The sequence below is a fragment of the Esox lucius genome, chromosome 6 (genome assembly GCF_011004845.1).
Source record: "Esox lucius isolate fEsoLuc1 chromosome 6, fEsoLuc1.pri, whole genome shotgun sequence".
In the NCBI taxonomy this organism is placed as follows: domain Eukaryota; kingdom Metazoa; phylum Chordata; class Actinopteri; order Esociformes; family Esocidae; genus Esox; species Esox lucius.
Genome location: NC_047574.1, coordinates 28,578,584 through 28,593,560, shown reverse-complemented (window position 1 = coordinate 28,593,560; position 14,977 = coordinate 28,578,584). Strand labels below are relative to the sequence as shown.

General features: G+C 43.9%; 1 protein-coding gene across 3 annotated transcripts in view; it reads left to right on the top strand.

Moving 5' to 3' along the window:
* vwc2 (von Willebrand factor C domain containing 2) overlaps window positions 1-14,977 on the top strand; it is a 40,119-nt gene that overhangs the window by 9,669 nt on the left and 15,473 nt on the right. For 2 of the 3 annotated variants that reach the window (XM_010898082.3, XM_020047196.2), the window contains exons 2-3: window positions 3,880-4,604; window positions 12,550-12,679. In XM_010898082.3, coding sequence (XP_010896384.1) covers window positions 3,960-4,604; window positions 12,550-12,679 — 775 coding nt within the window. In that variant the 5' untranslated portion in view covers window positions 3,880-3,959. Of the gene's footprint in view, window positions 1-2,163; window positions 2,220-3,879; window positions 4,605-12,549; window positions 12,680-14,977 lie in introns of those variants that run through there. The other variant, XM_034292598.1, reaches the window with a different exon arrangement.

Sequence of the window (14,977 nt, the reverse complement as noted above, 5' to 3'; positions counted from 1 at the left end):
TTCGTTACTTTTGTGCTCTACAGTACTGTGAGTGTGCCGCAGCGCTTGACTTGGGATAAAATAAGTGCAGGAACTGACAAATCACACATTAGACTATGTTCATGAAAATATATATGTTAATAAGGCTTGGCTAAAAAAGGAACCGGAACACTGTTTGTTTAAAATTAGATAGTTCCGGCCCAAGTAAAACACTGATGTGCTGTCCAAATTTGTTAAACTTGGATCTCTATGATCAGTTTCCGATTATAGAAATATTTAACACCTATTTTTTCGTATTAACTCAGACACACTTATTAATATCCCAATACATCAGTTAACTCATTCTGTGAGGTTTCTATAACTGCAGGAAACTGCAGAAATAACTGCAATTACTGTGTCCAAAATACCACTCCAGTCAACTCCATTATTACACTATTGTGTGCAGTTTCCAAACAGCAATTATTTTTGTTATGAGTGATGTTGCACTACGCATTGGAGTCATCAGCATATATAACACCACTTTTTTACAGTTACAGATGATTTGTATGAATTCTGCTATATGTAGGACACATCCCAAGAAATGTAAAGGAGAATTGTACTTACTTTCAACTTGATGTTTTATGTTCATCTACATGGAAGTGGTCTATCGATCATGAGAAACAGTAATCCATGAGTCAGTTTTCTTTAAACACCATTACACACTTCAACAAACTTTAGCCAAGTTAGCTAAAAATCTATGAAAGTAAGTGTTACCAGTGTTCTGATTGGCTGTGAAATTTGCCTATTGATTTTTTTTCACCTGGCCCAGATTCAGGAAATGGAAACCCTTTTGATTTGGTGGCTGGGCAAGCTGCCAATGTAAAAATCACTGTCATTTTTTGGTTTCTAAAAAGCTACACAGTTACTTAGATTTGTGTTTATGAGAAAAAACATGCACTATATTTTCTTTAAAACTACTGTATGAAGGCAAAAGTAAAACATTTTATAAAATATAACATAAGTTATTTTATTTAAATTAAGCATACAGTAATGGGAAAAGTACATCCCCAGGAAAGTTTTCTTTTTTTTACATATTTGGATACATCTATATTTGAGGTAAATTCAATATACATTCATTGATAAAGAAAACCTAATTTAACAAATCATCAAAATGATTGATTCCGATGAGTCTAGGAAAGATTAGGTTACAAGATTTTCAAACAATTTGAAGGTCATCATTCCACAGTCAGATGGATATTCTACAAATGTGAAAGAAAAAGAAAAGCGACCACTGGCAATCTACATAAGACAATTCATCACACCAAATTCAGGCCAACAGTGGAACAAAAGATGCTCATTCAAGTCTCTAGAAACCCCAGGGTAACAGCAACGGATCTACAGGCTTCTCTTGCCACAATCAATGTCGAAGTGCATGAGTCAACTGTCACAAAGCGACTGTAGAAATCTGGCCTACAAGGAGGTCAGGAAGGAAGAATATCAAGACACGACTGACGTTTGCCAGACAGCACCTGGATAAAGACCAAAACTACTAGAACAAAGTGCTCTGGATAGATGATTCATAGGTAGAGTTGTTTGGCCGCAATACACTGCATTTGAAATGAAGAACCTCATACAAACTGGATTGCATTTGGGCCAACCATGTGAATCCATATTTTACCAGAAAATTCTTGAGGAGAATATGAGGCATTTTGTCCAAAATCTTAATCAAGCCAGGAACTTTCAACAGGACAATAATCCAAAACACACAAGCAAGCTACAACAGAATTTTTCAGAAAGGGTTAGGGTTAGCCAAGGGTTAGCCAAGATCTGGCTCCGGAGGCCGGAGGAAGAGGAGGTCGAGGTGCCCAACTCCCGGTCCGTGGTCCCCTCCTGAACCGAAGTCCCCCAGAAAACTTTTAGGGGGGGGCTGAGTGGGTGCCCGAGGGAAGTCCCGACGGCGCCCCCACTACGTCCGGTGCCTGCGCCACGGCGCCGACCGCCCCCTGCTGCCTTGGAGCGGCGGCCAGCGCCTCCTACCTGCCAGCAGCGGCGGCCCGCGCCTCCTACCTGCCAGCAGCGGCGGCCCGCGCCTCCTACCTGCCAGCAGCGGCCTCTCCTGTCCCAGCCGCCCCGGCGCCCTCCGGCGGCCCACTGTCGGCTCTCCCGGCTCCTGACCCTCCGTCGGCTACCGACCCTCATATGGCTCTCCCGGCTCCTGACCCTCCGCCGGCTCCTGGTCCTCCACCGGCTCCGCCGCCCTGGTTAGTCTCAGCTGTTCCGCCCCATCGGCGGGTTTGTGCTGGTGGGAGTTCTGCGCTGCCTTGCCCCCCCTCCCTTAGGCTCGGGTTCGTCTTGGCCCGTCTTCAGTTTCCCATCACTCACAAACGCTGTCACATGTTTTCAATCTTTCACACCAGGTCCCAATTGATATCATTTGTATGTGTTTAAATGTTTCCCCTCTGCTCCCCACATTGTGGATCATTGTCGTGTTTGGATGTCGTGTATGTTGCCGTTATATGTAAGTACTTTGTACCGTTGCCTGCTTTCGTTTTTTTGCGTTAGTCAGCCCTTTTCTTTCGTTGTGTTTTTGTGCTCGGTGTTTGTTTCATCTAATTAAAAAGAGCTACACCGACTACTCCTGCCTGCACCTGGTTCCTTTCTCCGCAACACTACACCGCAATCATTACAATGAAACTATTTTCTAAACCAGTATGAACCAAATTTTATGTAACAGAGCTGCTTATGTGGTCATACAAAACATAATCATGTTTTCCAAAATAGTTACAATGCTGCATTTTATTTTTATAGATTTTTATCTAGCTGTGGCTAAAGTTAGCTGACCATTTTTTTTAAACTGAACTGTAGATTACTTGTTGGCTAATAGACATTCGGATTACGTTTGGTATTAGACTTTGTTCTTTGGCAATAGAAAAATACATTTTCCTTTCATTTTGTGGCAGCAAAAAGTGAAGACCTTCACTAGGCATAATAAAATATCCAGCTGATCTTATCCAGTGTGATGGAACACATAATTGCATAGATATTTTTTTTTATACTGCTCACTGATATGAAGTGGTCCTAATTTTCTTCCATCTTCAGTTAATGTACCTTTTCCTGATGAAAATCACGAGATCTTTTCTAATCAATTCTCCCTGTACATTGTTGTCTGATTTATTTGAACAAGGATCCATTGATTATTTTTCCTTTGTTCTGATTGTAAGATTATTTTTTATATTATTTTGTACTATGTTCTTCCCAATCTATCGCTGCTGGGAGCATTTGATTCAAGCCTTAGTTTAAGAACGACAATTGATTTCCTGACACCGTCCATGTGAATACACTTAGCCCATGTTGCTAAGATGTACTTCAAGTCATTGGAGGTGTTAAGATCAGAGATTGCAATGAGAAAACAATCCTGCACCAAGCTTACCACCAAAGTTCAGGTTCTAGCCTTGACATTGCCGTTAGCTGGAGCGTGGCATAGGTGCTACGAGGATACGAGTTGAACTGCAACGCATGGGGAGCAGGGAGACAGAAGGGATTTACTTATATGAATGACCCTTGTGACTTCCTGGTTGGAAAACTGGTGTGGAAAAGGAGCAGAAAAGCTTCACTACTGGTGCTTGTGAGGAAATTTGCTGCAATGTCGAAAAACCTCCTGACCTTTTGGAAGTTGTTTAATTGAGACAAGCATGTAGACCGTTCCATATGACCAAATTGGGGAAGGGAGAATAAGTGGGATAAGAAATCATTTCAGGGGCTAATACAGAGACATATCTGTTTAAAGGCTTGTCATTTTTGGGTTATAAAAATCAGGGAAACCGACTATAGTACACACACATTTTGGACCTGGACAGGAGATAATTTCACTGAATGTGACAGTTCTGTCAAGTTCTGTTTTTCCTCTCTTTTCTTCTCCAGATGAACTGGCTCACACTGGCGATGTGAAGTGTGTTATGTGAAGCCAAGGTGTCATCCCACCGTGCAGGTGGTGGGGAGTAATGCTACACTCTGTTGCCATGACAGCGGAAGTCCTTTTTGCCGTGTGGTTTCTCATGACCGGCACTCAGTGTAACCCTGTGGCGGACTTGTCAGTGAGCCGAGAGCACTTGGAGCGTGTCCTGACCCAGGCCAGGGAGGACAAGCAGCAGGCCTTGGAGGGGGGACTTGTCTACAGCACCCAGGAGCGTCTAGAGGAGATCAGCTTCTTGGCCCTGGAGGCCAAGAGGGCAGCCGGCAACAGAACCTCTGTCGACAGATCCAGGCCAGATGCCACCACACAGAAACGAGGCACATCGTGGGAGGAACGGGAGGGGGGCATGGGCCGAATAGACGACGGGCCCACGAGTGAAACAAACCTTAGTCTCGACACTATCGACGAGTACGCCTATCCAGATTACAGGGGTAAGGGCTGCATGGACGAGAGTGGCTTTGTGTTTGCAATTGGGGAGAAGTTTACACCGGGGCCCTCCACATGCCCTTGCCTCTGTACGGACGAGGGACCCCTGTGTGCCAAGCCCGAATGTCCCAAAGTTCACCCTCGCTGCATCCGGGTGGACACCAGCCAGTGCTGTCCCGAGTGCAAAGAAAAGAAGAACTACTGTGAGTTCAGGGGGAAGGTCTATAAAATGCTGCAAGAGTTTAAGGTGAGTTTAGAAATTCTTTAAAAATCTTTAAAGGCCTATATTTTTACTAGTAATTTCTGTTTAATGTAGTACAGTACAGTTTGGTGCAGGTAAATATGATACCGAACAATATACTCTGTCCCCAACTGTACTCTACCATACTATTTATTTCTTTACTGTGTACTGTTGCGCTCTACGGTACTGGGGTGTCCAAATTTGTGAAACATGGATGTCTATGATTCATTCAAATTAATAATAATAATAATAATAATAATATATTATATTTATATAGCGCTTTTCAGGGACCCATAGATGCAGTACAAAATTAATAGAAACAGAAACAAACATAAACAAAAAGTAAAACAAAACATTCAATATAAAACAAAGAAGAGTGAGAGAATGGAATTGGGCATGGCTAGGGGTAGGTGATTTTGAACAGAGTCTTGAGAATTAGTGGACCAATTCTGAATCAATTATAGAGGTCTCAGTAAAATATAGGCTGGTCTGGACTCAATACTGTATCTGTGGGTGTTGACATCATGATCTGATTAAATCCATTACCTGACTAAATCTGAACCAATTATACTATAGATGTGTCTGATTGGGGGAAATATGGGGTGGTCTAGACTTATGTCTGGACGTTAAAATGAAGGCTGCTCTCTACCGTATCTGAACCATATATGAAGCCTAGGACTAGTTTTAGTGGGACACAGGCTGTTAAAACAGTTACAGCAATGGGTTTTATACAACTTTATTGAACACTGGGTGAAGAGGTGAGGAGGAACATATGTAATATAAATTCAGTGACCATGATGGAAATGTTGTCAAGGGAATTTATCTGTGACAATGGGGTTAATAATCTATAGTGATCATGGAGTCAGCACACCATTTTAATGTCTCTTCCGAAAGATGGCACCCTTAGGAGCAGTGTCCACATTACTGCCATGAGGAATTGGGATTTGATTTTAAGTCTAGAGGGAAAGGTTTCCCTCAACTGGCTCTCTAAAACCATTTGCAGAAGCTTCTGGCCTCCAATCCAGGGATTGACCTGGACCAACCCAGCTTAGCATCAGAGGCATGCCAGCAGTGTGATGCAGGGGTAGTCTGCTTCTGGCAAAAGAAGCTGTTGAATGCAGATTCTTTAAGGGTGCAATTCAATTGCAGTGTGTTCAATATACTGCGTGAAATTGTCTGTATCCAGAGGTCTTTAGTCATAACCACTTAAGTTTGATCAAATGAGATTCAGCTACTGCCACAGTTCCGGTCATAGAAATAGAATTATACGAAATAGGTATGCGAATTTTTACTCTAAATACTAATTGATGAGAGGCGGGCAGTCAGGTCAAAAGTACTGAGGTGACATTGTAAGGTTCAAGGATGTATGACAGGCAAAGGGATAGTTTTGAAACTATAATTATATTCTTGGTGGATAAAGGGACTGGTAAGTGGTCTAGGGTTGTCTAGTGGTCTATAAGCTGCTGCCTCAGGTACAAATGTATTGCTTCAGCTTGCTCTCATGTCCAACCAACTGCTCTTTTAGCAAAAACTCTTTCACCACTTTCCTGTCCAATAAAGCATAAAGTGCCTGAAAATATATTTTAAGAGGTGAGATAAGCGATTGTTCTTTCTCAGTTTGTGAAAGCAAAGAAGAAGGCCTATAATGTTTTCCAGAATGGATCTTGAAATAAAATTTTAATGTAAGTTTACTTATTTTATTGGCAGCCTTACACACAATTCAATCTATTGCTTCAATATGTGGAATTATTTGTGAACCAAATCAACGAAGCATGAATTTTGTTTAAATTGTTTTTCTAACATTTGCATAGTCTATCATTTCAGAATTGTTCCATGATTTGTTGGATTCATTAATTTCTTTGTGCTTTGCGGTATCATGCAAACTTAAACTGGGGGCATAGGTCTCCACAATACTTCATAATTCAGCTCTTTTTCTTCAGAAATCATGAATTAATAAACCACAAAGTCAACCCAGGGGGTGAGGGTGTCTGTTGTTCATAGAATTGGCAAACAGTTGCATGAAGACACTCTCAACCTGCTTGTTAGTCTAAGGAGAATATTTTGATTGTAAAGGATTGTGTAAAGGATTTGAAATATCAAATGAGCTTACATTGTTCTTTATCTGGGGGGAGGAGAGGTCATCCTTGTGCAGAATTGCTTTTTACAGTAAGATTGTGTTTTTCACAATATGTTTAAGTTATTGCTAAAACCCCAAACAATTACTTATTCATGAATGTATCTATTTTGTAACATTCAGATGTGTATCTAAGGGATCTTTCCTTAGCAATTTGGTAGAATCCAACATTGGATGAATGGGAATTCTCTGAATATTACATTGGGAGGACATAATATGCTGTAGAGATTTGACCCATAAATTGTGGTTTTAGATATTTTTTCTAATTGCTTATTACTTTTGGGTTTATTGTTAGATTTTTATAGTTTTGTAACTTTTGTATTTTTCTTCCTTTGAAAGACTTCTATTATTCTGCTATTAAAGCATGTTTATGGTTAACATTGGAATGTATTGTAATTGTATGTTTTCAAAGGTTATACCTGAAATTAAGTGTTGATAGAATGAACAACTACTAGGGTCAAGGATCTCCCAACTGTCCAGGAAGTGACTAGGTTCATCAGAGGAGTACAAAACTGGGGTTTTTGGTGCGGTGGTTTTCTTTTGATGTGCTTCAAGAGTAAGGTGTTTGTTTGAACACTTTTGGGAAAATGCTTGCAAAAGGTTTATCATCATCATCCGCTTATCCGGGGCCGGGTCGCGGGGGCAGCAGTCTAAGCAGAGATGCCCAGACTTCCCTCTCCCTAGACACTTCCTCCAGTTTTTCCGGGGGGGCACCGAGGCGTTCCCAGGCCAGCCGGGAGACATAGTCCCTCCAGCGTGTTCTAGGTCCTCCCTGGGGTCTCCTCCCGGTGGGACGGGACTGGAACACCTTCCCAGGAAGGCGTTCTGGAGGCATCCGAAACAGATGCCCAAGCCACCTCAGTTGACCCCTCTCGATGTGGAGGAGCAGCAGCTCTACTCTGAGCTCATCCCGGGTTACCAAGCTTCTCACCCTATCTCTAAGGGATCGCCCAGCCACCCTGCGGAGAAAGCTCATTTCGGCCGCCTGTATCCGGGATCTTGTCCTTTCGGTCATGACCCAAAGCTCATGATGAGAGTAGGAACGTAGATTGACATGTAAATCGAGAGCTTTGCCTTGCGGCTCAGCTCTTTCTTCACCACGACAGACCGAAACATCGACCGCTTTACTGCAGAAGCTGCACCGATCCGTCTGTCAATCTCCTGTTCCATCCTTCCCTCACTCGTGAACAAGACCCCTAGATACTTAAACTCCTCCACTTGAGGCAGGCACTCTCCACCAACCTGAAGTGGGCAAGCAACCCTTTTCCGATTGAGGACCATGGCCTCGGATTTGGAGGTACTGATTCTCATCCCCACTGCTTCACACTCGGCTGCAAACCGTCCCAGTGCATGCTGAAGGTCCTGGTTTGAAGGGGCCAACACGACAACATCATCCGCAAAGAGCAGAGACGAAATCGTGTGGTCCTCAAACCTGACACCCTCCGGCCCCTGGCTGCGCCTAGAAATTCTGTCCATAAAAATTACGAACAGAACTGGCAACAAAGGGCAGCCCTGCCGGAGTCCAACATGCACTGGGAACAAGTCTGACTTACTGCCAGCAATGCGGACCAAGCTCCTGCTTCGGTCGTACAGGGACCTGACAGCCCAGGACCCCATATTCCCGAAGCACTCTCCTCAGGATGCCGCGAGGGACACAGTCGAATGCCTTCTCCAAATCCACAAAACACATGTGGATTGGTTGGGCAAACTCCCATGAACCCTCCAAAACCCCGTAGAGGGTATAGAGCTGGTCCAGTGTTCCACGGCCCGGACGAAAACCACACTGTTCCTCCTGAATCCGAGGTTCTACTATCGGCCGTATTCTCCTCTCCAGTACCCTGGCATAGACTTTCCCGGGGAGGCTGAGAAGTGTGATCCCCCTATAGTTGGAACACACCCTCTGGTCCCCCTTCTTAAAAAGAGGCACTGTCCCCGACCGCCACGCGATGTTGCACAGGTGTGTCAACCAAGACAGCCCCACAACATTCAGAGACTTGAAGTACTCAGGGCGGATCTCATCCACCCCCGGTGCCTTGCCACTGAGGAGTTTCTTGACTACCTTTGTGACTTCAGCCCGGGTGATGGACGAGTCCACCTCTGAGCCCTCATCCTCTGCTTCCTCAATGGAAGACGTGATGACGGGATTGAGGAGATCCTCGAAGTACTCCTTCCACCGCCTGACGACATCCCCAGTTGAGGTCAACAGCTTCCCACCTCTACTGTAAACAGCGTTGGTAGGGCACTGTTTCCCTCTCCTGAGGCGCCCGACGGTTTGCCAGAATCTCTTCGAGGCCAGCCGATAGTCCTTCTCCATGGCCTCACCAAACTCCTCCCAGGCCCGAGTTTTTGCCTCCACAACCACCCGGGCTGCTGTCCGCTTGGCCTGCCGGTACCCGTCAGCTGCCTCAGGAGTCCCACAAGCCAACCAGGCCTGATAGGACTCCTTCTTCAGCTTGACGGCATCCCTTACTTCTGGTGTCCACCACCGGGTTCGGGGATTGCCGCCTCGACAGGCACTGGAGACCTTACCGCCACAGCTCTGAGTGGCCGCTTCGACAATGGCGGTGGAGAACATGGTCCACTCGGACTCAATATCTCCAGCCTACCTCGGGATCCAGTCGAAGCTCTGCCGGAGGTGGGAGTTAAATATCTCTCTGACAGGAGACTCGGCCAGACGTTCCCAGCCGACCCTTAAAGTACGCTTGAGTCTGTCCCGCTTCCTCCCCCGCCATTGGATCCAACTCACCACCAGGTGGTGATCAGTTGACAGCTCCGCCCCTCTCTTCACCTGAGTGTCCAAGACATACGGCCGCAGGTCAGATGAAACGACAACAAAGTCGATCATCGACCTGCGGCCTAGGGTGTCCTGGTGCCACGTGCACTAATGGACACCCTTATGCTTGAACATGGTGTTCGTTATGGACAAACTGTGACTAGCACAGAAGTCCAATAACTGAACACCACTCGGGTTCAGATCAGGGGGGCCGTTCCTCCCAATCATGCCCCTCCAGGTGTCAGTCGTTGCCCACGTGGGCGTTGAAGTCCCCCAGTAGAACGATAGAGTCCCCAGTCGGAGCACTTTCCAGCACCCCTCCCAGAGACTCCAAGAAGGTCGGGTACTCTGCACTGCCGTTCGGCCCGTAGGCACAAACAACAGTGAGAGACCTACCCCCGACCCGTAGGCGCAGGGAAACGACCCTCTCGTTCACCGGGGTAAACTCCAACACATGGCGGCAGAGCTGGGGAGCTCTGTTTCCGTGTCCAGGGATCGGGTTGTCTAGGCACCTGCCTTCGACTGCAGCCCGATCCTCTCTGCACCGGCCCCTTATCGTCCCTCCTGTGGGTGGTGAGCCCACGGGAAGGCGGCCCCACGTCGCTCCTTTGGGCTGAGCCCGGGCCCCATGGGGAAAGGCTCGGCCACCAGGCGCTCGCGTACGAGCCCCAACCCCGGGCCTGGCTCCAGGGTGGGGCCCTGGCTGCGCCATACCGGGCGACATCACAGACCTCAAAATTTTTCTCATGATTAAGGGGTTTTGAACCGCTCTTAGTCTGACCCGTCGCCTAGGACCTGTTTGCCTTGGGAGACCCTACCAGGGGCATATAGCCCCAGACAACATAGCTACTAGGGTCACTCGGGTACTGAAACCCCACGTTAAGGTGGCAGTTAATGGAGGGGTGCAAAAGGTTTAGTTGTTTTAAAATACATCTAATCATTTAAGTAATAATAACTATTTATAGAATTTTGACCATATTATGAGTCCAGTTATTCTTTCAACCTATGAATTTGCTTCAGGTACAGCCAACTCCCTACTGAAAGAGTTAACTCAAAACGTATCTCCACTTTAAATAAATGTATAGAAAAATATTATATGAACTAAATGTATGACCTTAAGAAATTCAAGACACCATTGATCTAGATCATGATTGGGAAAACTTGGGCTGGACATTTTACTACATTTTATTTTGTACTAAAACCCACCTCGGACCAGTTTGAATCAGCTTGCTGACCGGATCCAGCTTCCAGGCCTTGGTTTGCTCAACCCTGATCTAGATGGTCCGTTTAAAGGGATCTTGTTACCAATGTTTCTGACTCAGGCAGACAAGAAACTGTTGATAGACTGCTAGTTGGATTTATCGTTAAAACCATACTGAGGTACTTATCAGAGCAGCAGGAAAACAAACAGCCATGCATGTTTTATAGTGGCATATCTGCCTTTAATTTTCACACACAAAGCTTGAATTTTACTTGGGGTTATTAAATGGAATATTACTGTTTAGCATTAAGGGTATTTCTGTATGTGGGTGGGTACACACACATACATATACAGCTCAGGAGAAGCAAGGTTTTGAGTGAGGAACAGAAGGGTTAAAATTAAGAGACCACTGCAAATTTAACGCTTCTGTTCCTCACTCAAAACATTCCTTTTCAACTTTTTTGGAAAGGAAAGAAAAAGGTGCAGTGGCCTCAAAAGATTTTCCGGAGCTGTATATACACACATACAGTATATATAAATGTGTTCTTTCTAATCTTGATACACTTTGTCTTGGTGGAGTTATACATTTTAAGCCAAGCTCAGGGGATTGAAAAAGGGCTTATCTCTTGATTCTTTTAGAAGCTCCCTCCCTAACTATTCCATCAGCTTTCTATTCTATCTTTGATTTAAAATGGTTATTTGACTGTTTAATGCTTCCCTTTGTGCTAGCACTGGAGGGTCACACCATGAGGGTAGGTCTAATACGGGAATTATTTTCGCTAACTCAGAGTGATACAAGCAGCTCAGTATTGAGAGGCACAGCTTCTCGCCCTCCTGGGGGAAGTCTGTGGGGAGAGAGAGAGAGATGTGTGTGAGAGAGATGTGTTTGTGTGTGTGTGTGTGTGAGAGAGAGAGGTGTGAGAGAGGTGTGTGAGAGAGAGATGAGAGCGAGATGTGAGAGAAATCAAAAAAGAGATGTAAGAGAGAGAAATCAAAAAAGAGATGTAAGAGAGAGATTATGAAATAGACCCACTTCCGCTAAAGTAAACGGCTCCTATCCTCAGTGGATGCTTGCCTAAGGGATCAGAAACAAAGCAACAAGCATTGTCTTGTGGTTGATTGCTATGTTCTGTGGTGGTTCAGTAAGTAATGCCTCTCGCTCTGTTTTTTGGAGGGCCGGGTAGTGGAGTGCCGGGTAGGAGTTCGAGCAGCTCTGCCATCAGCTTGATCCATGCTGTTCGGATTAACCTATGCTCTCTGATTAAAAGGAAATATTCACATGGTCACGATTAGCTTCAGACTTCTAGCCTAAGGCGGTATCATCTCCACACAAGGGGGGTGACTTGGTTGATGGAGTGTTGTCGACTCAAGCTGCCTCATGCTGTCTTGGGGCTGTGTTATTTTCCAATACTTCCAGACATGGAAAGCTCCATTAAACAAACAAATCGTTCTTTGTTGTGCACAAAGTAACGAACCTATCTTATTTTTCCCACTGAGCACGCAATCAGCCCATTGATTTCCCTACTTTCGGTTGATTGTGCGCCGAAGTTCATTTCTCTGACTTGTGTCTTCTTGAAATGAAGTATTTATTTCCAATAAAGTTCTGCCAGATCAGACCTCCCTGTGTTCTCAGCTCGCTGGCTGAATGTTCCATTTCCAATGTCATTATTTTGGCAAGTAGGCCAAGCAGGTGCGGGTGTGTGCGTGTATAAGTGCTTGTGCGTGTGTGTTTGTGTGTGTGCGCGCGTGTGTGTGCGCGCGTGTGTGTGTGCGCGTGCTTGTGCACGATTGAGTTGCTTACATGTGAGAGGTTTTTAAATAGTAATTTCTTGTCTGTCTCCAGGTGTCTTCTTGCGAGAGGTGTCGCTGTGAGGCGAGCGGAGAGGTGCTGTGCTCGGTTTCAGCTTGTCCTCAGACAGAGTGTGTGGACCCAGAGTACGAACCTGATCAGTGCTGTCCCATCTGTAAGACTGGTAAGTGATCCTGCTGGTCTCAAAACCCGCACAGGAACCATAACACGGAACACGTACAATGTGCTTGATTTGAATATAAAGCGAATCAGTGTTTGAGCGTCCTTGGTTAGTGTGAGAGCCCTCTGATTTGAATGCATAATGCTGCCTTATAAGAGCGTTTCTCTAGCTCACTGTGGATTATCTGAAGTTGTTTCAGATCATTTTAGACAGCATGTCATAGATTGTGCCCCCTTGTTTTTCATGACTATAATGCAACCAGGCAATGTCAGCGTAGCTGCCTCCCTCAGCAAAAAGAATGATGACTGGAGATTTGTATGCCAGACATGGCCTGTTAAAGCAACACTGTTTACAAACAAGGGAAATGCATTTCAAATGAAATTTAAATGCCTGAATTTTTAATCTACTGTGGAAAATACGTAAAGAATATTGGTACACATTTTTGTATTATTATTTGTATTTCTTCATTTACATCAAAGTACTAGTGGGGCTTTTCAAGTGAAGTTGTCATGGTTGCTATGAACATTTTTCAACTTCACTTGAGAAATACTGCCATTTTAAATGACTGTGTTTTAAATTGCAGTTTTTGTCATTGCTTTTGTACTCTGTTTGGGGGGTATTATGACGACTAGATGTTCCCTGGTATTTAGTACTCAATGTTGGCCCAAAAGTGAGGATTTGGTGGGTTCCATTCGTAGATTAAAGAGGAGGCTCAGGGACCTACAGCAGCAGAAATACTACATACTATACCCATGTATATTCAACGATCCAAACAAATCCATGTGCTCACTCGAGCAATAAGAGCTTTGTGGTTTTAAGATTAATCAAGGCTAGTGTCAGTCGCTGCATTACCATAAGATTACCATATTACATTTTTTACTGGCACAGTAAAATGTTCAAGTGGTACTTAACTAAACCTCTGACACAAAATTATGTTATGGCTCCATGGAATCGTTGGGTCAGTAGATTATTATGTAGGTAATGTATCTATGTGGTTCTGTTTTTTTTTTCTTGGTGTTTCTGCAGCTACACTCTTGTATCAATTAGAAATGTTAAGCATCTCAGAATCTGTAAGAGGACAATTATCCACCCAAGGCCAATTGTGTCCGAATCAAACAGAGAGGTTAAACTTTTTAGAATATGTCTCTGTTAATACCACACTTCCAGCTGTTTTGCAGACTAGGCTGAAAACGGTGGTGTGTCCAGTTCGTTAGCTACAGCCCAAAAAGGCAAAAAGATTATTGGACAAATTGTCTAGAGGGAGTTTCCATAAGTTGTTGTACTCCATTAATTTCCTATAAAACTGTGATTTTATGTGAACAAATGCCCATGTAATAGGAGAGATATAACTCATTTATTAAATGAGTTGCCACTAGTAACCCTATCATATAATTCATATTTAATTAATTCTTGGCCACAAATGTGACTAATGAGAACATACAGGGCCAGTTTAACGGAGGCAGATTTAACCTGTTCCACGACTATCAAATTATAATTTAGCTAGATTTTTTTTGTCCTACTAATGAGACTAGGTTTAATCTTGTGATTGTGAAAACACGCCACAGTGTATAAACTATAGTAAAGTTAACAAACATTTGTCACTACCAAAATCTACAGCTCCGGAAAAAATTAAGAGACCACTGCACCTTTTTCTTTCCTTTTCCAAAAAGTTGAAATGGAAAGTTTTGAGTGAAGAACAGAATCGTTCAATTTGCAGTGGTCTCTTAATTTTAACCCTTCTGTCCCTCGCTCAAAACCTTCCTTTTTGACTTTTTTGGAAAGGAAAGAAAAAGGTGGTCTCTTAATTTTTTCCGGAACTGTATATACTTCAGCCCCAGTATCTACAAATGCCAGTCCCTACATATACATTTATATACCTCCGTCTGTATCTATATAGCTCAGGCCGAATATATACTTCAGTCCCCAAATATTTTAACCTAAACCTCAACATCTACATATGTTAGCCCCAATATCTATGTATCTAAGCCACAATATCTAAGCTAAGCACCTATATCCAGCTATTAGCTACGAACCCCAAACCAGTTATTTTAATGTTATACTTTGACCTCTAACCTGTATATTACTGATTACTGATATTATGTCAACCGCAGTAACCAAACCTCAACATTCATACAAACCATATCTACACTTTTACTTCAGCTCCAATATTCTCACTGAGCAGTTTTACATCTAATCCAATACTGTTTTAAAAAAAGGTTCTACTACTACATTTCAGCCTCAAATTACCATAATTGTGGTTACTTCTTAATTTCAGCCCCAATATTAATACAAACCAGGTTT